This window comes from Rhinolophus sinicus, linkage group LG04 (assembly GCF_036562045.2).
Source record: "Rhinolophus sinicus isolate RSC01 linkage group LG04, ASM3656204v1, whole genome shotgun sequence".
NCBI lineage: Eukaryota > Metazoa > Chordata > Mammalia > Chiroptera > Rhinolophidae > Rhinolophus > Rhinolophus sinicus.
The window spans coordinates 90,135,465-90,158,260 of record NC_133754.1 but is presented as its reverse complement, the minus strand read 5'-3'; the positions used below and the strand labels follow the sequence as shown (position 1 = coordinate 90,158,260).

At 34.2% G+C, this 22,796-nt stretch overlaps 1 protein-coding gene across 1 annotated transcript in view; it reads left to right on the top strand.

The window, feature by feature from the left end:
• The window catches only part of LRRC63 (leucine rich repeat containing 63), a 64,588-nt gene that overhangs the window by 12,555 nt on the left and 29,237 nt on the right, over nucleotides 1-22,796 (top strand). The window contains exons 4-5 of the mRNA XM_019753545.2: nucleotides 5,939-6,099; nucleotides 21,161-21,259. Coding sequence (XP_019609104.2) covers nucleotides 5,939-6,099; nucleotides 21,161-21,259 — 260 coding nt within the window. The remainder of the gene's footprint in view (nucleotides 1-5,938; nucleotides 6,100-21,160; nucleotides 21,260-22,796) is intronic.

The following is a 22,796-nucleotide window of genomic DNA, read 5'->3' as shown; positions in this document are numbered from 1 at the left end:
ATTTGCATTTCCCTCATAGCTAGTGAAGTTGAGCATGTTTTTGTATATCTATTGGTCATTTGTCTATTTTCTTGGGAGTGTCTGTTCAAGTCTTCTGCCCATTTTTTTTTTAATAGGATTGTTTTTTGTTGTTGTTGTTGTTAAATTGAATAAGTTCTTTACATATTTTGGATGTTAGCTCCTTATTGGAGGCATTGATTCCAAATATCGTCTCCCATTTCGTTGGTTGCCTTTTTGTTTTGTTGAGGGTTTCTTTTCCTGTGCAGAAGCTTTTTAGTTTGATATAGGCTCATTCATTTATTTTTGCTTTACTTCCCTTGGCTTTATGGTCAAATTCATAAAATCCTCTCTGAGACCAAGGTACTTGAGTTTACTACCTATGTTTTCTTCCATGTATATGACTGTTTTAGGTCTTATATATAGGTTTTGATCCATTTTGAGTTAATTTTTGTGTATGGGGTCAAATAGCAGTCTAGTTTTATTCTTTTGCATGTGGCTTTCCAATTTTTCTAGCACCATTTATTGAAGAGGCTTTCTTTTCTCCATTGTATGTTTTTGGCTCCTTTGTTGAGAATTGGTTGCCCATACACATATGGGTTTAATTCTGGGCTTTCAGTTCTTTTCCACTGGTCTCTGTGTCTGTTTTTCTGCCAATACCATACTGTTTTTATTATTGTGGCTTTGTAGTATAATTTGAAGTAAGGGAGTGTAATACTTCCATTTTTGTTATTTTTTTCTTAGGATTGCTTTGGCTATTAGAGGTCTTTTGTGATTTCATACAAATTTGATGATTTTAAAAAATTAAATGTATTGGGGGTGATATTGGTTAGAAAAATGTACAGGTTTCAAGTGTACAATTCTATAATACATCATCTGTATATTGCATTGTGTGTTCACAACCCAAAGTCAAATCTCCTGTCATCATATATTTGATCACTTTACACTCTTCTACCTCCCCACCTCTTACCCTCTCATAACCACTAAACTGTTGTCTGTGTCTATGAGTTTTTGATTGTTTGTTTGTGCTTTTAGTTTTATATCCCACATATGAGTGAAATCATATGGTTCTCTACTTTTTTGTCCAATTTCTTTGAGAAATGCCTTTGGGATTTTGATGATTATTGCATTAAATCTGTATGTTGCTTTAAGTAATATGGCTATGTTAATTTAGCTATGTTAATTATTCCAATCCATGAACATTAGATATCTTTCCATTTCTCTGTGTCTTTTTCAATTTCTTCTAATAATGTCTTGTAGTTTTCAATGTATAAGTACTTCACATCCTTTGTTAAGTTTATTCCTAGGTATTTTATTCTCTTTGTTGCAACTGAAAATGGATTTTCTTTTTCATTTCTTTTTCTGAAATTTCATTTGTAGTATATAGTAACACAATGGATTTTTGTACATTGATTTTGTATCCTGCAACTTTACTGTATTTGTTTTTTGTTTCTAGTAGCTTTTTGGTGGAGTCTTCGGGTTTTCTATATAAAGAATCATGTCATCTGCAAAAAGTGACAGTTTTACTTCTCCATTCCCAATTTGGATGACTTTTATTTCTCTCTTTTGCCTGATTGCTCTGGCTACGACTTTTAGTACTATGTTGAATGACAGTGATGAGAGTGGCCATCCTTGTCTTGTACCTGATCTTAGAGGAAAAGCTTTGTTTTTCACCATTGAGTACATGGGCTGAGGGTTTGTTATATATGGCCTTTATTATGTTGATACTTTCCTTCTATGCCTGTTCTATTGAGCGTTTTAAACGTAAATGGATGTTGCATCTTGTCAAATGTTGTTTCTTCATCTATTGATATGATCATATGATTTTTATCCTTTGTTATTCTGGTGTAGTACATTGATTGATTTGCATATGTTGAAGCATTCTTGTGCCCCTGGAATTAACCCCACTTGATAATGATGTTTTATTTTTTTAATGTATTATTTTAACGCTTTTGATTTGCTAGTATTTTGTTTAGAATTTTTGCATCTATATTCATCAGAGATATTGGTCTGTAATTTTCTTTTTATGTTTTGCCTTTGCCAGATTTTGGTATCAAGGTGATGTTGGCCTCATAAAATGAGTTGGAAAGAATTGCCTCTTCAATTTGTTTGGAAGAGTTTGAAAAGGATAGGTATTAAATCTTCTTTGGATGTTTGGTAGAATTCGCTAGTGAATCCATCTGGTCCTGGATTTTTACTTTTTGGGAGGTTTTTGATGACTGTTTCGATTTCCTTACTGTTGATTGGTCTGTTTAGATTTTCCAGTTCTTCATGATTCAGTCTAGAAGGTTATATATTTCTAAGAACCCATTCATATCTTCTAGGTTATCAAATTTGATGGCGTATAGCCTTTCATAGTATTCTTGTATAGTCTTTTGTATTTCTGTGCATATGTTTTAACTTCTCTTCTTTCATTTATGATTTTGTTTGGGTCTTTTCTCTTTTTTTCCTTAGTGAGTCTAGCCAGAGGTTTGTCATTTTTACTAATCTTTTCAAAGAACCAACTCTTTCGTGCATTATATTTTTCTATTATCTTCTTGCTCTCTATTTCATTTAATTCTGCTTTAATTTTTATTATTTCCTTCCTTTTACTGACTTTTGGCTTTGTTTCTTTTTCTAGTTTTTGAAGGTAAAATGTTAGGTTATTTATTAGAGATTTTTCTTGTTTTTTGTGGTAGGCCTGTAATGGTGTAAACTTCCCTCTTATTACTACTTCTGCTGTATCCCAAACTTTTGATCCGTCATACTGTCATTTTTCTCAATGTATCTTTTATTTCCTTTTTGACCAAGTCATTATTTAGTAGCATGTTATTTAATCTTCACATATTTGTGTTTTTTCCAGCTTTTTAAAGTTTATTTCCAACTTTAAGCACTGTGGTCACAGAATATGCTTGGTATAATTTCAGTCTTAAATTTGTTGAGGCTGCTTTGTGTCCCAAAATATGGTCTATACTTGAGAATGTTCTATGTGTACAAGAGAAAAATGCATATTCTGGTATAGTGCGATGGAAAGCTCTGTAAATATTGATTATGTCAATTTGGTCTAAAATATCATTTAAGGCCAATATTTCCATATTGGTTTTCTATTTGCATGATCTATCATTGTCAGTGGGGCATTTAGATTCCCTACTATGATTGTGTTTTCATCAGTTTATCTCTTTAGTCTTGTTAGTAGTTGCTTTACATATTTTGGTGCTCTCAGGGTGGTTGCATAGATATTGATAAGTGTTATGTTTTCTTGATGTGTTGTCTCTTTCATCATTATAAAATGCCCATCTTTGTCTCTTGTTACCTTTTTTTATCTTGAAATCTATTTTGTCTGATGTAAGTATGGCTGACCTGCTTATCTCTGGATGCCATTTTTTTGGGTATTATTTTCCACCCTTCCCTTTGAGTCTATGTTTGTCTTTGCAGCTGAGATGTTTCTCCTGAAGACAACATATAGTTGGGTTTTGTTTTTCAATCCATCCCACTACTCAATGCCTTTTAATTGGTGAGTACAGTCCATTTACATTGAGGGTGATTATTGATATATGAGGATTTCCTGTAGCCATCTTATATTTTGTTTTCTGGTAGCTCTATGTCTCCATTATTTCTTTTCCATTGTGTTTCTTTCTGTTGTTTTAGTTTGGTGGTATTCTATGATTTTCTTCCCCCTCTGTTTCCTCTTTTTTTATGTCATGTGTTTCATTTTTAGATTTTTTTGTGTGTGGTTACCATTAGGTTCATGCAAAATAAAGTTTCATGTATACAGTAGTTCTTTTTCTTCTAATTGCGTCTTTCTTCCATTCAGCTGTGTGAGTTCAGTCCTTTAACCCTCTCTCCTTTTATGTTTATGTTGTCACAAATTACCCCTTTTCATGCTGTGAGTTCATTTCCAAATTACAATATCTATTGTCTTCTTTAAAAAATAAATATTTTTTACCTCCTTGAACTTTTATGTTATATTTAAGAGTTTGGTACCCTATTCTGAACAAGGGTTGCAATTTCCTGCTTCTGTCTGTCTGTTAGTTGTCTTGCTCATAATTCTGTATCTTTTTGTCTTTTTGTGTCAGGTAGAAGTATTTCCCTTCAGTATTTCCTATATTGCAGCTCTTGTGGTGGTAAATTCTCAGTTTCTGTATGTCTGGAAAAGTCTTTTTTCTTCTTCATAACTAAAGGATAACTTTGCTGGATATAATCTTCTTAACTTGTCATTTCTCTCATTCAATAATTTGAATGTTTGATTCCACTATCCTCTAACTTACAGGGTTTCTGCTGAAAAATCCAATGATAATCTAAAGGGATTTCCTTTATAGGTTACCATATATTTTTCTCTGGCTGTCTTGAGGATTCTTTTTTGGTCATTAATTTTTGGCAGTTTCAATATAATGTACCTTGTAGCAAGTCTTTCTGCACTGAGGTAATTAGGTGTTCTATTAGGTTCTTGTATTCAAGGATTCAGCTCTTTCCATAGGTTTGGGAAGTTTTCATCAATTATTTGTTTGAATAAGCTCTCTGTTTGTTTCTCCTGCTCTTTGCCTTCTGGTATATCCATTATTCTCACATTGCTTTCTCTAATGAAGTCAGACACTTCTCTGTTGTCTTTTTTTTTTCTTTTTCACTTTCAATTCTCTCTCTTCTTCTACCTAAGTCATTTCTAGATTTCTATCTTCTATGTTACTAATTATTTTTCTTTCTTCTAGATGGTCTTCTCTATTTCCTAAGCTCACTAGTTCATTCTTCATTTCCTTTACTGAGTTCTTCAGTTCCAGAATTTTTTTTTTTTTGGTTTTCGTTGTTTGTTTGTTTGTTTGTTTGTTTATAGCATCAGTCTCTTTGGTGAAGTACTTTTTTTGTTCATTATCTTTATTTCTTAGTGTGTTGAATTGCCTTTCTGAGTTTTCTTGTATCTCACTGAGTTTTTTTCATAACTGTAATCTTGAATTCTCTGTCATTTAAACCACATATTTCCATGTTTTTAAGTTTATTTTCTCATTTCTGAATTCCCTAGTTATTTTGGTAATTAATTGTGCATGATAGATTATTTCTCTGACTGGGCATTTGTGGGAGTGAAAGCTGCCTTTCTAAGAATTTCACACTTCACTATTTAGCAGGTTGATAAGTCGAGGTCTTTCCTTTGTTTTACAGTAGGTGGCACTGAAGTGCAAGTTTTTATTTTATTTTACCTGTACTGCTGGGGCTTCTGGTATGTCTGTGGGAGCAATGTCACCTTGGCTATGGAAAATCCTTTGTATTCTCCAGGAGATGGGCATCACCTTACAACCCAGTCACCCCGTCTCAGGGCACCACTCCCACAAATTGGAAGTGGTAGGCTATGGGTCTTTTGTGTTCCTGGTGCCAAGACAGGCCATCTTTTATGGAAGGTGAAATCCAAAAGGGCTATGCTAAAGTAAATATAGATGATCTCTGTTTGGCTAACTCCTGAGTTGTTTGGGTTTTTTCTTCAAACTGAGGGAAGAGCTGAAATACATTGGGCATTTGAGTCATGCATCAAGGTAATATTAGGGGGGAAAGCGAGGTTGCTCCTTGGGAGGTGATTTCTATCTGAGTTATACTTACATAATGTCCTTTTTCACTTTTGTGAAGCAAGAAGTTGTTCATGTAATTCATAGAAAAATTTTAAAAAGTATTTTTACGTGTAATATAAAAAGACTGAGATTGATGGAATCCAAGTTACCCAGGCAGAAATATATGAGCATATGGTTTTCTTTTAGAAAGACAGTTGTGCTATCTAATATTAATAACCATAATAACAACACTCACTTTGGCAAACAGAACCAACTGAGACTGGGTGGGTGAAGGTTATGGGGAATCTCTTCTAGAGGATGTGTACCAGTAACCTATTTATGATGGCTTACTGTTATAATGACATAAGTACATTTTAAATTTCAATCTAAGTGATGACACATTTGTTTCATGTATTGTTTTGTTTATTTAGGTCTCATTAAAGCTAGAAAAAGAGATGAATCAGAAGCAAATGTTATACGTGGTGACCGTTTTAAGACTGTTGCAGCAACACGATATGAAACAGTAATAGCCATGACCAACCTGGCCATAGTAAACTGTCAAATATATGGAAGAAATGCGCTTAATCTTATGGTATGCTAGATGTTTTTAATGGCAGTTTCCTGCTGTGTTATCGATTATTTTTGCTTCAGGTTTCCTAACTTAAGTTATTTTTCAAAGTATTAAAAAGATGTTTCCTGTTGCAATAGAGATTTCTGAAAGCACATAAGCACATTCAAATTGCACCTCTAAAACCTCTCTGTCCTAGTTTGCTTTCATTCCAGTTTTTAAAAAAATGCTCATATTCAAAGCAATTATAGTGCTTTTTCCATTACCTACTATAATAAGAAAAGTGGGATTTAGAGTTATCATATATTTAAGTTATCAATAATCTTTGGCCTTTGTAGCAAATATAGCATTAGGCTAGCTTTTCAATGAACCGAAGCCTAGTATGATGAATAACAATAATAATGGTTACTATTTATTAAGCACTCACTATGTGTAAAGCAAATGTTACTCTTAGAACTTATAATTCAGCAAAGTAGGTATTATAATCTTCCTTTTACAGATGAGAGCACTGAAGCCCAAAGAAAAGTAACTTCTTGCACAAGATAACACAATAAGCAAATGGCAGAGCTTGGCTTTGAACCTAGAATACTTTGGTCTCAAAAAATCTATGCTCTTTATATTAAATTTTATTTTAAAATAAGTTTAGGCTCATAAAAAATTGCAAATATAGGAAAAGTTGCAGTGAGATTTTCTTTGGGAAATTAGGATATTCAAAAATGCCCATCTATACTGGGGAATTTAGAAAGCTACGTGCTTGCCCAGGACGGGATACATTCTCAGAAAAGACCTGAGAAGACCCTAAGTTTTCACCTCTGCTGATCTGTAGGTACAGCACAAGTGAGAAGTAAAGGCTAAGGCAGAGTTTTAAATGGCCTGGGTAAGCACTGAAGGGGTGCACTTGCACAGAGCCAATCTAAAAAAAACTTGGAGAAGTATTCTCCTCTCCTCTCCTCTCCTCTCCTCTCCTCTCCTCTCCTCTCCTCTCCTCTCCTCTCCTCTCCTCTCCTCTCCTCTCCTCTCCTCTCCTCTCCTCTCCTCTCCTCTCCTCTCCTCTCCTCTCCTCTCCTCTCCTCTCCTCTCCTCTCTCCTCTCTCTCTCTCCTCTCCTCTCCTCTCTCCTCTCCTCTCCTCTCCTCTCTCTCCTCTCCTCCTCTCCTCTCCTCTCCTCTCTCCTCTCTCCTCCTCTCTCCTCTCCTCTCCTCTCCTCTCCTCTCCTCTCTCCTCTCCTCTCCTCTCCTCTCCTCTCCTCTCCTCTCCTCTCCTCTCCTCTCCTCTCCTCTCCTCTCCTCTCTCTCTCTCCTGGCATGCAAGGAAATCTATGTCAAAACACTAACTGAACACAAGCTAAAGGAGCAGAGATTTCAAAAACAACACCTAAAGAAACCCTGAAAACAGGAAACAATCTGATTTTAAGAATTTCTACATTATAATAATCAAAGAGGCCAGTTTTTAACAAAAATTATAGAATATGTGAAGAAATAAAAAATACAGCTCATTCACAGAACAAATTAACAAATACAGTTCCTGAGGAAGCACAGACATTGTACTAGAAAAAAGACTTTAAATCAGCTGTCTTAAATATGCTTAAATAGCTAAATGGAATCATGAAAAAAAAAAAGCTAAAGAAAACCAGGACACTCATGATTATCAATAGAGATTGAGATTATCAATAAGAGATTATCAGTAAAGAGATAGAAATTACAAAAAGGAACCAAAAAGAAATTCTGGAGCTGAAAAGTAAAACAACCAAAATGAAAAGCCCACAGGAGGTTTAAACAGTGGATTTGCACAGGCAGACAAAAGAATTAGAGAACTGGAAGATAGGTCAATTGAAATCATCCAACATGATAAACTGAAAGAAAAACGAATGAAGAAAAATGAACAGAGCCTAAAGGACCTGTGAGACACCATCAAGTTTACCAACATACAGATAATGGGAGTCCCAAAAAAAGAGGAGAGAGAGAAAAGGGCAGAAAGAATGCTGGAAGAAATAATGGCCAAAACCTCCACAAATTTGATTAAAGATACAAATCTATACATCCAAGAGGTTTAACAAACTCCAAGAAGGATAAACTCAAAGAGGTCCAGCTAAGACACATTATAATCAAATTGTCAAAGGCCAGAAAATATTTTGAAAGCAGCAAAAGAGGAATGATTTGTCGTGCATAAAGGATGCTCAAAATTAATAACCAAATTTCTATCAGAAACCATGAGAGCCAGAGAAGAATGTGATGGCATTTTTAAAGTGATGAAAGAAAAGTATTCTCTCAAGCAAGAATTCTATATCCACAAAATTATCCTTCAGAAACAAATGAGAAATTAAGATGTTCCCAGATAAACTAAAGTTGCCGGAGTTTGTTGTTAGTATACCTGCCTTATATGAAATGCTAAAAAAGAGTCCTTCAAACATTAGACAGCAATTCAAAGCCTTAAGAAGAATTAAAGAACTCTGGTTAAGGTAAATATAGGTAAGTATAAAAGTCAGTATTATTCTATTTTTAGTTTATAAAAGTTCCTCTTATTTCCTATATTATTTAAAATACAAATGCATAAAATAATAATTATAAGTCTATGTTAATAGACACACAATGTACAAAGATGTAATTTGTGACAGAACAATGTAAACTGTGTATATGGGGGGAGGAGATGGAGTCGTATAAGAACAAAGATTTTGTGTATTATTTAAGTTAACTTAGTATTAATCCAAACTAGATTGTTATAAATTTAGGATGTCAATTGCAATCTCAATTGCAACCACTACTAAGAAACTATCTTACAAATATACATGAAGGGAATGAGAAGGGAATCAATATGGCACGTTACAAAAAAATTATGAAACTTCAAAAAGTAAACAAATAATAACAAAAACAAAAAAAATTCTGGAAAAGGCAAAAGTGTGGAGACAGTAAAAATATCAGTGGTTGACAGGGATGTGGAAATGAGAAGGAAAAATGAATTAGAGGCGCACAGGGGATTTTTTAGGACAGTGATTTATTCTGTATAACACTGTAATAATGGATACGTTTCATTTTATATTTGTCAAAACACATAGAATATACAACACAAAGTCTGAACTCTAACTTAAATTATGGACTTGAGTTAATAATGATGTACTGATGTTGGTTCATTCATCATAACAGATATACTGGTGTGTGAGATGTTGATTTTTAGGGGAGGCTATGGGTATGTGTGGGGAAATGGTATGTAGAGAAGAAAGATCTCAAATAAATGACTAACTTATACCTTAAGGAACTTAACTAAAAGAGCAAATGAAACCCAAAACTAACAGAAGGACATAATAAAAATTAGAACAGAGAAAAATAGAGGATAGATAGAAAATCAGTAGAGAGAATCAAATCAAAAGTTAGTTTTTTGAAAGAGCAACAAAATTGGCAAACGATTAGCTAGACTATGGGGAAAAAAAAGAAGATATAAAAACTGAAATCAGAAATGAAAATGGAGATATTACTACTGGCCTTATAGAAATAAAAGGGATTATAAGAAAATACTATGAATAATTGTATTTTAAAAAATTAAGTATCCTAGATGAAATGGAAAAATTTCTAGAAAAACACAAATTACCAAAGTTGACTCAACAACAAATAGAAATCTGAGCAGATCTGCAATAAATAGATTGAATAAATAACCAAAACCCCCCAAAAAAGAAAAGTCCAGGTCCAGATGATTTTGTGGATGAATTTTGCTAAACATTTAAAGAAAAATAAACACCTGTACTTCTCAAAACTCTTCCAGAAAAATAAAAGAGGAGGGAACACCTCTAATAGTATTTGGTCCCGCACCACCAAACAATTCTCAGACACCAGCTGGATGTCCTACAATTCAACTCAATTCTGACACTATCTATCCAGAGATAACATCAGTTTCCACAGGTAAATGCTCAGTCTCTCAAGACTGCCCTCTACTTCAGATGCCAATCACAAGTCCAGGTTGTTACCTGTATTTCTGACTGAGTGGCTACAAATCTGAGGTTCCTACAACTGCCTGCTTGGTTTTGATTAACTTGCTAGAATGGCTCAGAGAACTCAGGAAACCCATTTACTTACTAGATTACTGGTTTATTACAAAGGATACTAAAGGAGACAAATCAATAGCCAGACGAGGACATACATAGGGTAAGATATGGGAAAAGGCTGCAGAGTTTTTTCTCCAGGCACCACTTTCCCCAAATCTCCATATGTTCACCAACTCAGAAGCTCTCCAAACCTTGTCCTTTGATTTTTATGGAGGGTTCATTACATAGGCATAATTGATTAAATTGAACTAAATCTCCAACCTCTCTCTCCTCCCAGGAAATGGGAGTGTGGAGACTGAAAGTTCTAACCTTCTAATCACATGGTTGGTTCCCCTGGCAACAAGTCCCCATCCTTAGGTGCTTTAGAAAAGTCACCTTATTAAGATCAATTGAGTTGTGGTGGAAAGGGCCTTGTTATGAATAACAAGACACCCATTTCACCTTTATGGCTCTGAACCAATTTCAGAAACTGAGGGTAAGAGACCAAGTATGACAAAAGATGCTCTCATTGCTCTTATTGCTCAGGAAATTCCAAGGGTTTGGGGCGCTGTCGGCCAAGAACCATAAGTGAAGATCAAATATATATGAGAATGACCAAATGTATGTTTTTATATAAATCAAAATATCACAACCTCTAACGTAATCTATGCTGTCAGTATCACTCAGATACCAAAGAAAGACAAAGACACCACAAGAAAACCACAGACCAATATCCCTAATGAATATAGATGAAAAGTCCTCAGCAAAACAGTAGCAAACTGAATCCAAAAAGATATTAAAAGGATCATACTTGATGAATAAGTGACATTTGTTCTTGAAATGAAAGGATGTTTTGACATAAGAAAATCAGTATAATAAAGCACATAAATAAATGAAGGGGAAAATATATAATCATCTTAATTAATGTACAAAAGACATTTGACAAAATCCAACGTTTCATGAAAAAATTTTGCAACAGGATTATAAAGTATTGGGAGTGGCTAAATGTATGTTTCTATTATAAAGTTCTTTATTCATCAAGTAGTAGAATATTATTTAAAGGTTGGTTGTGATAAGTGAAGGTGCGTAGAGTGATCTTTAAAGAAACCACTTTTACTAACCATTGTCACCACAATAAACTTTAGTTAAAAAAAAAGATCAACTTAAAAAAATAGGAACCATTTTTAAAAAACACTATGGGGGGGTAACAAAAATAATTAAAAGAAAGGAAATCTTAAAAAATACTTTAAGATTAAATAAAAAAGGCAATAAAAGAATACAGGAACAAAGAATGAATGGGAAAATAGAAAACAAACACCACAATGCTAACCTGAAATCTAAACATTAATAATTATGTTAAATGTAAATGGGCTAAACATTCCTATAATTAAAAAACAGATTGTCAGACTGGATAACAAAGTATGACCCAATTATGTGAGGTCTGACACTTAAGTTCGCGAACTCATCCTAGAAAAAGAGCTACATACCTCATGGCTGAATATCACTAGGGTCACCTTTGAAGTACTCCCCTTGGGACGCTATGCACTGATGCCAGTGCCTAGTCCACCCTTCAAAGCAATTTTGGAACTCTTTTTCTGGAATGGCCATCAGAGCTATCACCGTATTACCCTTGATGTCCTGAATGTCATCAAAATTTCTTCATTTCAGTATTTCCTTTATCTTTGGTTAAAGAAAGAAGTCATTGGGGGCCAGATCAGGTGAGTAGGGAGGGTGTTCCAATACAGTTATTTGTTTACTGGCTAAAAACTCCCTCACAGACAGTGCCGTGTGAGCTGGTGCTTTGTTGTGATGCAAAATCCACGAATTGTTGGTGGAAAGTTCAGGTCATCCAACTTTTCCATGCAGCCTTTTCAGCACTTTCAAATAGTAAACTTGGTTAACTGTTTGTCCAGTTGGTACAATTCATAATGAATAATCCCTCTGATATCAAAAAAGGTTAGCAACATCAGTGCAGTAAGTTCACAAACTTAATTGTCAGACTTCCTATACTAGTTACAAAATGCATACTTTAAATATAAATACACTGATGGTTAAAGATAAAACTGGGGTAAAAGACTGTGGTGAAAGTTAACACTAGGCATTATAAAGGTCTCATGGCCAAATTTCTATGGCTATATATGTATATATGGCTAACGTAGAAGATAACACTAAAAACAAAAAGTTAACAAAATATAGGTAGAGAGGATCTGGTCCAGATGGCAGAGTAGGTAAATACTGTGCTTACCTTCCCTCAGGACCATATCAAAATTACAACTAAACTACAGAACAACCATTATTAAGAATCACCTGAAGTCTTGCTGAACAGAAGCCCTACACTAAGGTCATGCAGAAGAACCCACCTCTAGATCTGTAGGGTGGGCAGAGATGCAGAATGGGCTGGTCCTACACCCATATGTGACCATTAAAAATCAGGAGGGATATCTCGCCTATGGATTTTCCCTCCTGGAGGAGTGAGGGGCCTCAGCTCCTCACCAAGCTCTCGAGCCCAGGATTTCAGAGCCAGGGAGAGAACTACCCATAACTTCTTGTGAAAACCAGCTGAGATTGTGGCTGAGTGAGACAAAGGGTGGCTGCACCCCCAGGTGTTCCCCTTAAAGGACCCATGCACAAACTTACTTGTTGATGGACTCACTTACTCTGAGCTCAGGGCTGGGGCAGCAGCTCAAAAAGCACTAAGGACATACAGGGAGGAACTGAATTATCTAGCTTCAGAGCGAGGGCTGGAGGGACGGCTTTCTCCTGGATGAAGGAGCTAGCTCAAGTCATTGTTTCTTTGTTGAGTCCTCTCCCCTCTAGGTGTGCAGATGCAGGCAACCACCATATCTGAGTCTCCATCAGCCTGGCTAATAGTGTTCATTCACCCTGATTCCCTGAGACCAACGCCCACAAAATTATTGCGCCCACCCAGTAATTGTCTGAATGGATGAGAAAACAAGACCCTTGAATATAACGCCTAAAAGAGATTCACTCCAGATAGAAAGACATACACAGACTGAAAGTAAAGGGATGGAAAAAGAAATATTTCATGAAAATGGGGGAAAAAAAGGCTATATAACAAGAGACAAAGAAGCACCCAGTAATCCCACTTCTAGGTATTTATCAGAAGAATCCCAAAACACTACTTCAAGGGGATGTGTGCCTACATATGTTCTTTGAAGCATTCTTTACAGTGGCCAAGGTGTGGAGGCAACCTGGGTCTCAGTGATGAATGGATAAAAAGTAGGTGGTACATATATACAATGGAATATTGCTCAGCCATGGCAGGGAATGGGTTCTTGCCATCTGCAGCAGCATGGATGGATCTGGAGGGTATTGTGCACACATTTTAATAAAAAATCTGTGCTGAGTAGAGTGTCAGACAGAGAAAGAAAGATGCAATGTGATTTTGCTTATACAAGGAATCTAAAGAACAAAATAAACAAACAAGCAAAGCAGAAACAAAGTCATAGATACAGAGAACATTCTGATGGTTGCCAGACGGGAGGGTGGTGGGGTGATGGAAAAGTGGAAGGGATTAAGAAGTACAAATTGGTTGTTACAAGGTAGTCATGGGCATGTAGGGTAGAGCATAAGGAATATAGTCAATAATACTTTACTATGTATGCTGTCAGATGGATACTAGACTTATCTGGGTGATAGATGGGAGGGGGTTGGAGGCAGGGTGAAAAAGGTGAAGGGATTAAGAAGTACAAATTGATTATTAGAAAATAGTCATGGAGATGTAAAGTAAAGCATAGGTAATATAGTCAACAATATGTTAATAACTATGTATAGTGCCAGATGGGTGCTAGACTAGTCAGGGGGATCGCTTCTTCAATTATGTAAACGTCTAACCACTATGCTGTACACTTGAAATTAATATAAAATAATATTGAATGCCAACTCTAATTGAAAAATTAAAATGGGGGAAGGTGAAGGGAAATAAGAGGTCCAAATTTCCAGGTATAATCAAATTAAACCATGAGGATATAATGTGCAGCATAGGGAATATTGTCAATAATATTGTGGTAGCGTGGTATGGTGTCAGGTGGTTACTGGACTTATGGTGATCACTTCTTTAGGTATATAAATGTTGAATAACTATTGTGTACACCTGAAACTTATATAATATTGTATGTTAGCTGCATTTTAATAAAAAATCTTTTAAAAATGCAAACAAATATATGAGAGAAATTTCAAAATGTTTAAAGGGTCAATTCATCAAGAATATGTGATAATGTAAACATGGATAGATGTGATCACAAATGCTTCAAAATTCATAAAGCAAAAATTGACAGGACTAAAGTAAGAAATAGAGCAATTCACAATCATAGGGGGAGATTAATAACACAAAGCATTGATGCACAAGTAGTAAAAAACAATTCAATAAAAACATAGAAGACCAGAAATAACTCAGTCAACCAGCTTGACTCAGTTAATATTTATGGAACCCTACACCCAACTATGGCAGAATACACATTGTTTTTAGGTGCACATGGAACAATCTCAAAACAGAATATATGTTGGGCCATAAAACATGTCTCAGTAAATTTCAAAAGGCTTAAATATTACAGAGTTTGTTCTTTGACCACAAAAGAATTAAAATAGAAGTCAAAAACAGTAAGATACCTAGAAAAACACTAAATATTTGCAAATTAAACAATATACTAATAACAAAAAGATTTAAATAGGGAACATAAAGAAAATTAGAAATATTTCAAACTGAACAAAAACACAACATATCTGAATTTGTAAGAAATAACTAAAGGAGAATTTAAAGGGAAATTTATAGACTGATATAGATTTATTAGAAAAGAAGAAAGCTATAAAAATCAGTTATATTTGATATCATCTTAAGAAAGCAAGGAAAAAAGAGCAAATTAAACCCTAAGTAAGTAGGGAAATGAAAATAAGAATGAAAATCAAAGAATTAGAGCACATATAAACAACATAGAAAAAATCAACAAAGTCAAAACTTGGCTCTTTAAAAAGATTAATAAAATTGCTAAATCCAGAATATGATTGATTAATGAAAACAGAAAACTCTAAATACCAAAGTCAATTTTGAAAAGGGAAAGTTACTGCATTTCCTATAGACATTAAAATAGAAAATAATTAAATATCAACAAAAACATTTTCCCAATAAATGCAACAACTTGGATGAAATGGAAAAATTCCTTGAAAAACACAACTCCCTGAAACAAGAACAAGAAGAAACAAAACATCAAATAGTCTTGCACCTGTAAAACATCTAACTGAAATTTTAATTAAGAGTTGTTACATGGAGAAAACTGCAGGTACATAGGACTTCACTGGTGACTCTATCAAACATACAAGGAAGAAATAATACCATTTTATACCAACTCCTTGAGAAAGTAGAAGAGGAGGAACGCCTGCCTGCTCATTTTATGCTGCCTGTACAACTCTCATACCAAAGCCAGACATGTATATTATAAGAAAGGAAAAATTATAGATTAATGTTTTTCATAAATATAAGTGCAATATCCTTAGCAAAGTATTAGCAAATCAAATCCAACAAAATTAAAAATGAAGATTAATACATCATGACCTAGTGAAGCTTTCCCAAGAAATTCCAAGTTGTGTAAATATTTGAAAATTGATATTTATTTTCAACAATATCATCTCAACAGATGCAAAAACTTGACAATATTTAACACACATTTAAGATTTTTAAAAAAGCTCTATGTAAGCTAGGATTCAAAGTAAACTTTCATAATCAAATAAAGTGTTTCTATGAAATATCTGCAACCAACATCATACATAATTAATGATTGGATACTTTTTCCCCAAGATTGGAAGCAAGACAAGAAAATCTTTCCTTTCACTTTTGTTCTTCATTGTAATGAAAGTTCTAGTCACTTAAGGTAAGGAAGAAAAGTCCTAAAAATTGGAAAGGAATAAGTAAATATTTCTTTTTTAGCAGACAACATGATTGTGTATGTAGAAAATCTAAGGAATCTCAAAAAAAAAATCCTACTTATAAGTAAATTTAGTATGGTTGCTGGAAACAAAGTCAATATTTTAAAAATTGACACAAGAATCTTACCAGGGAACAAATTCATAGCAGCCATTGAGAATTCTGTCTTTCACATAATTAAAACAAAAACAAAACAGAAAACTTCAAAGGATCCATCACAAAAGATGACATACTAATATGAATATGGGCATCACGATTTTCAGCCTTTCTTTTTCTTATTTATGTAATTAAGACTATACATTTTCCTGTAATCATGCCCTTAACTGCATCCCCCAAGATGGCTTCATTATCCCTGAATACTTTAGTACATATTCCCTGCAAGCAAGGACACTCTTTTGCATAACCACAGAGCAGACCCTCAAAATCAGGAAATTGACATTGATGCATTACTGTATCCAATCAAGAGACTCCAGTCAAATTTTGCTGATTTATCCAGTAATGTTCTTTATAACAAAGGATTCAATCCAGGGTCACATGTTCTATATGGTTGTTTTAGTTTCTTTCAGGCTGGTATGTTTGCAGCTTTCTTTGAATTTCATGACTTTGAAACTTTTGAAGATTACAGGCCAGTTATTTTGTAAAATGTCTATTAGTGTGGGTTTGTCTTATATTTTTCTCATGATTAGATATAGAATTTTCATCTCAAAAACTTTTTCTCATTCTATCTTATCAGGTGGTGCATGATTTCAATTTATCCCATTACTAATTGTGTTCACTTTGATTATTTAAGGTGGTATCTTCAGGGCTTCTCCACTGTTACTCTTTTATTTCTTTGTATTTAATAAGTATATTGTGGTACTTTGAAACTATGCAAATAATCCTATTTCTCATTAAACTTTTTTATTTATTTATTTATTTATTTATTTATTTATTTATTTATTTATATCACTATTTTATTTGGTGAGTATAATCTGTCATACTGTTATTTATTTTTATTCTCAAGTTACCCCAGATTTCATTAGTAAAAGCCCAATCAAGTTAGTTTCTGTGTCCTTTTCACATACCTCCATCGTACTTCCAGGCTTATTCTGTGCACTCCCTGCCCAGCCCTGGAATCTGCCATTTCTCTAAGGACTCCTGGTTACTTTTACTGATGAAGCCAAGATCTGGGCACTTGGTGTTGTCATTGATACTAAGGTATTATAGACTCTTTCAGCGGGCAAAGCTAGGTAATAGGTGTGTGCACTAGTACACACACACACACACACACACACACACACACACACAAAACACTGAATTTATATCAATACATCCAATTCTACTCTAACACTACAAGAGTCATTCTAATTTTCTCCCTTGTTAAATATATAACTCCCTTCTCCAACAGTGAGAAAATTGGCTTCCATTTTCCTTAATTTATGTACTTATTCAACCAATATGCAACCAACCTGGCTTTTTTTGCTGTCATCCCCTCACCCACATATACTCTCTCCTTTCTTTGCTTGGGATCTGAGACACTCCCCTATGCTGACATCCTCTTCACATTATTTGGGTTCTTCCACCCTATACCAGAATTTTCTCAAGTGTAGATATTTTCCTTGCCTTACTCAGGCAATGACTCATGTCAGGCTGCTTCTCTCCTGCCTACATAGATGTCTTCTATTTTGGCTGATTTTAAGTTTCCCTCTTTGTCTTTGAATTTAAGCAGTTTTACTATGATGTGCTTAGGTGTAGTGGTTAAAATATTTATCTTTCTATGGTTCATAGCCCTTTTTGAATATGTGATTTTATATCTCTCATCAGTTCTGTCAAATTTTTTCAGGATCTTTTCAAATGTTGCCCCTGCTCCCATTCTTCATGTCCTCTTCTTACTGGAATCCAGATGCATCCATCTTAGAACTTTCCACCCTGTCCCTTATATCTCTTACTCTGTTTCCTGTATTTTCCATCCTTTTTACTCTCTGTGCTTTATTCTGAGTATTTTCTTCTTACCTAAAATTCTAGCTTCATCATTCTCTTTTCAGCTTTGCGAAATTTGCAGTCTTTAGTTTTCATTATTTTTTTAAATCTAAAACTTTTATTTAGATATTTTTATGTTTAAATTTTTACTTTATAATTTATCTTGATAATTTAATTTCTTTAGCCTATTAATAACAGTTGTTTTTTTTTAACACATCTCTGATACATCCAATATGTGGATTATCTGTGGGCCTGTTTCTATGGTCTATCGTTTCTCTTTGTTTTTTGTCCAATTATTGTCTTTTTGCATCTCTTTTGATTTTTGATTGCATGGTAGATGTTGTATAGAGATAGTTTGAGGCCCTGGATGATGTTATCTTTTTCCAGAGAATTTTTACTGTTACTTCTGGCAGGCAGAGGAGCTAGGGAAGAGTCACATTAATACAATAGAGAATAAGCTGGTTTAGTACTGGGCTTCCATCTTTGTAGAGCTTTCCTGTTAACCTTTTGTCCTAGGGCTGTAGCCTTTCAGCCATCTCATACTAAGCTGTTGGCCCTCCTCCTTGGTAAGCGCTGAATTCCAATTTTTATCTCCCTAGTCCTATGACACTGGTTATAGTTCTATTCAGCCTCTTGACCAAAGTTTGGATTAGGCAAATGACTTTTGGAGAAAAATAGTGTTGGGTATTATGTTTATCACCCTGAGATTCTCTTGTCTTATTAAGTCCTGGCTACCTTGATAATTCCCCAAGCCTTTGTTGTATTTTTTTTTTCTTTTGGATTTAGTGGGACAGTTGGTTTGAAACAAGGTCTGTGACCATTAGTAGAAGTGAAAAAATCAGATTATCTGATCTTGAAGAGAATTGCTTTAAATGAGAGGTTGGCAAGCTTTTTCTGTAAAGGGCTAGATAGTAAAATTTTAGGCTTTTAGAGCTACATGGTCTCTGTCACAACTACTCAACTGTGTTGTATTGTACAAAAGCAGCCATGTACAATACCTAAATTTATGAGCATGGCTGTGTTCAAATGAAACTTTATAGAGAAAAACAGGTGGCAGGCTGTAGTTTGCTAACCCCTTCTTTAAATGAAGGAAGAATACAGCTTCTAAAAAGTTGGGTGGATCTAGTAAAAAAAAATTAATTTCCACAGCCATTAATATTAGTTTAAAAAACATTTGACTCCAGAGTAGAATCCTGAGCTCTGTGGGGGTGATATAAAAGAATTAAAAGTTATAATTCTTAATCTATCTCAGGGGCTTATTAAAGAAACAGATTTTATCTAAACAAAAATTTACACAAAACAAATGTACTGATTAGTATAATACAGACTCAGTGCATAAGTGCTTAAAGGTTGCTAGAGCAATTCGAGAGACTGAGAAAGCCTCCACATTATTAGTGCTGTTTAGTTCTTCACATTCTTTCCATGATCACCACAGCAAACAGATTTTATGATGGAAAGGTAAAAGAGAGATCCAGGGTACCTGTGGTGGGCAGGCCTCGTGGTACATCCACAGTGAAGGTCCCTGGAATTCCATGAGGCAATGTGAAGGTTATGGATATTCACTTATTCAGCCAATATTTATTAAGAACCCACTACGTACCAGTAGTAAACTACGTATCAGTGTGCAAAATAGAAAAAGTGCCTATTTCACTGTGCTTATACTGTAGCAGAGTGAGACCATACATACATATATTCATACATAGTCTGTCCTATGGTGAAAAGAGCTATTAAAAACAATAAAGCAAGTGGAGGGCGAGGGAGGCATATGATGGAACACTGGTTTGAGATGTTGGTCAGGAAAGACCTATCTGATCAAATGACTTATGAACAAATAGCTGACTATAAGCAGGCTGCTGAATGAAGTGAGAAGATAATTCATAGTAGTAGTTGGGGAAAAACTTTCTAGGCAGAAGGAAGTGTAAAGGCACTAGTTATCTGAACACACTAAGTGGAATGATTAAAGACTGTGATAGACACATTACTGTTACATAATTGAGTGTACCACTAATTCTGCAGAGAAGAGAAAAGTGTTTACTAACAGGAGGAAAGAGCACCTATTTTTGTCTACTACTAACATATAGATATTCACAAATATTAGTACTTTATTAAAAGGTCAGTCTTGAAACCGGCGCTATTAATTCCAACTATGAACCTTTTCATTCTTGCATAGTACGTACCATAACCTATGCAACACCTCCCTTCACTGCAAGCTGAGGTTTGATCCTCCAGCATTAGAGTTCCTTGGTTCATTCAGTTATTCCCCACTGATCCTATGATCCTTATGAAACAAATGTTTCAACTTCCTTGGAGCATTAAAGATACTGGTGGCGCCAGTCATGTTTTAGTCAGTTCAGGCTACTATGACAACATGCCATAGATTGAGTAGCTTAAACAACATTTATTTATCACAGTTCTGGTGGTGAGAAAGTTTAAGATTGAGGTCTCAGCTGATTTGGATCCTAGTGAGAGCTCTCTTGTTCATAGCTGTCTTCTTGCTGTATCCTCACATGGCAGGGAGCGAGAGAATTCTGGTCCCCTCCTCTTCATATAAGGGCACTAACCCCTTCATCAGGGCTCCACCCTTAAGATATCATATTACCCTAATCCCCTCCCAAAGGCCTCACTTCTAACAGCCATCACATTGGGGATTAGGGCTTCAACATATGAATTTGGGGGGACACAAACATTTAGTCCATAAGGAGGCATAAGTTTTCCTCTTTCAGAAATTGGTATATTTAATTAAGCAAGGAGTTTTAGATATGTTAGATTAATAGAAAGGTAACAGAGAAATAGAAACAGAGACATGAAAAAACCCAGGGGGTAAAAAGGATAATTAAATATAAATTATATTTACTTATATTTCAGCATGTAGTGGACACTAAATAAACTGTTTGCTCATTATTATTTGAAATAATGCCTGTCACACATATATCACTATACTTATTACATACATGGATACTTAATATTGTTTCTATTTTGTTTTTATCCTTTACATATTTAAGAAATTATCACCATAGACTAAAATAAATGAATGAAAATGAGCATAGGTTTGTTAGTGTATTGTATCAAACATTTTCATTCATAATATGTGTCTGTTTTTCTGTTGTTTTTAATCTTGTATAAAATATTTTGTGCATTGCTAATAATTCACTCTTATATCTTATCATTTTCTTTTAGGGCTTTTTTATCCTGAATTGTCCAGACTTAACACCTTTGGCTTTCCAATTGATATATCTTAATTTGTCATTTAATGATATCCGTTCCTTTCCCACAGAAGTAAGTCCATTTTTAATATTGTATTTATTGAAATAATTTCTTATTATGAACAATAAGTATAGTAAAAATAGACACATGATACTCGAGTTACTATAACGTAAATACATTTGGATTGTATCCAAAAGGCTTATTTTCAGAAGTATCAAAAGTACAGTACATCTTTCTTAGGAAGTCCCAGGACATAATCCTCAAAGACTGTGTTATGGTCACGCTCTCAAATATGTTCTCATAATTGTACAATGTATGTAAAATAATTTGTTTATTCTTCTAACTGAATAAAACCTAAAATAAACCTTATCCGTGTGTTAATCAGAAACTTTAAAGGCAAAGTTTAGTGACGAGGTAATATGGTGCTCTAACATGCTTTAATTATCGTAGGTCAAAATAGGATATTCTGCATAATAAAATATATCATATAATAAGATATGGGATGAGCTAATTCAATGTCATTTTAAATAAAGGAGTCATTATGAGTACATAGAACAGATAATGTTGTCAGTGTTTTTAGTAATTTCTTCATTGGTCACTGGGTGATTTGTTGTTTTGTGAATTGACTTCCTGAACATTAACTTTTAGTAAATTGATTTTTAGAAAATTGACTTGCTTTCTATTTCAAACATAGTTTCTATAATTTCTCTAAATATTGTCTTTTTATTTTCACTAGAAGAGTTATGTTTTCTTTTCTAATACATAATGAGAGTTTTATTAATTTGGCTAGGATGAATAGCTAAGAATTCCCAAGGAATATAGGGATCTTAGTTCTTCATGTTAATTTTAACTTTTCTTCTAATTAGTCATAGGTGAGGCTGTGTATCCACCAAAGCATACTCTATCCACTAAAAATAATGTATAAATATAAGGCAGCTCTTCAGATGTAAAATTTAAAGTGTCCATTTTTTAAATGATAGAGCTTGTCATTAAAATGCAGATCTGTGTTGTATAGCTACAGATAAAATATTCCAACCAAGATGGTAAGATCCAGGATATATATATATATAGCCCCAGAATACATGAAGCAAAAATGAAAAGAAGTGAAGGAAAAAATAGAAAATTCAACAATAATGATCACATACTTCAATAGCCCACTTTCAATAATGCATAGAACAACTAAGCAGGTGATCAACAGGGAAACAGAAGACTTGGACAACACTGTAAACCATTCAAACCTAACAGACATCTAATGGGACACTCCAACCTATAGCAGCAGAATACATAATTCTAAAATTCAAGATAGACCATTGGTTGGGCCACAAAAAAGTCTCAATATGTTTAAAAGAATTGAAAATCACAGAAAGAATATTTTTGGCTACAGTGTAATATAATTTAAAAATCAATAACTGAAAGAAATTTGGAAATATATGGAAACAAAGCAACACACTCTTAAATAACAAATGATTCAATAAATAAATCAAAAGGGAAATTAGAAAATACTTTGAGTTTAATGAAAATGAAAAGACAACATACCAAAATTTGTGGGATGCATCTACAGCAGTACTGAGAGGGAAATTAATAACTATAAATGCCTATATTAAAAAAG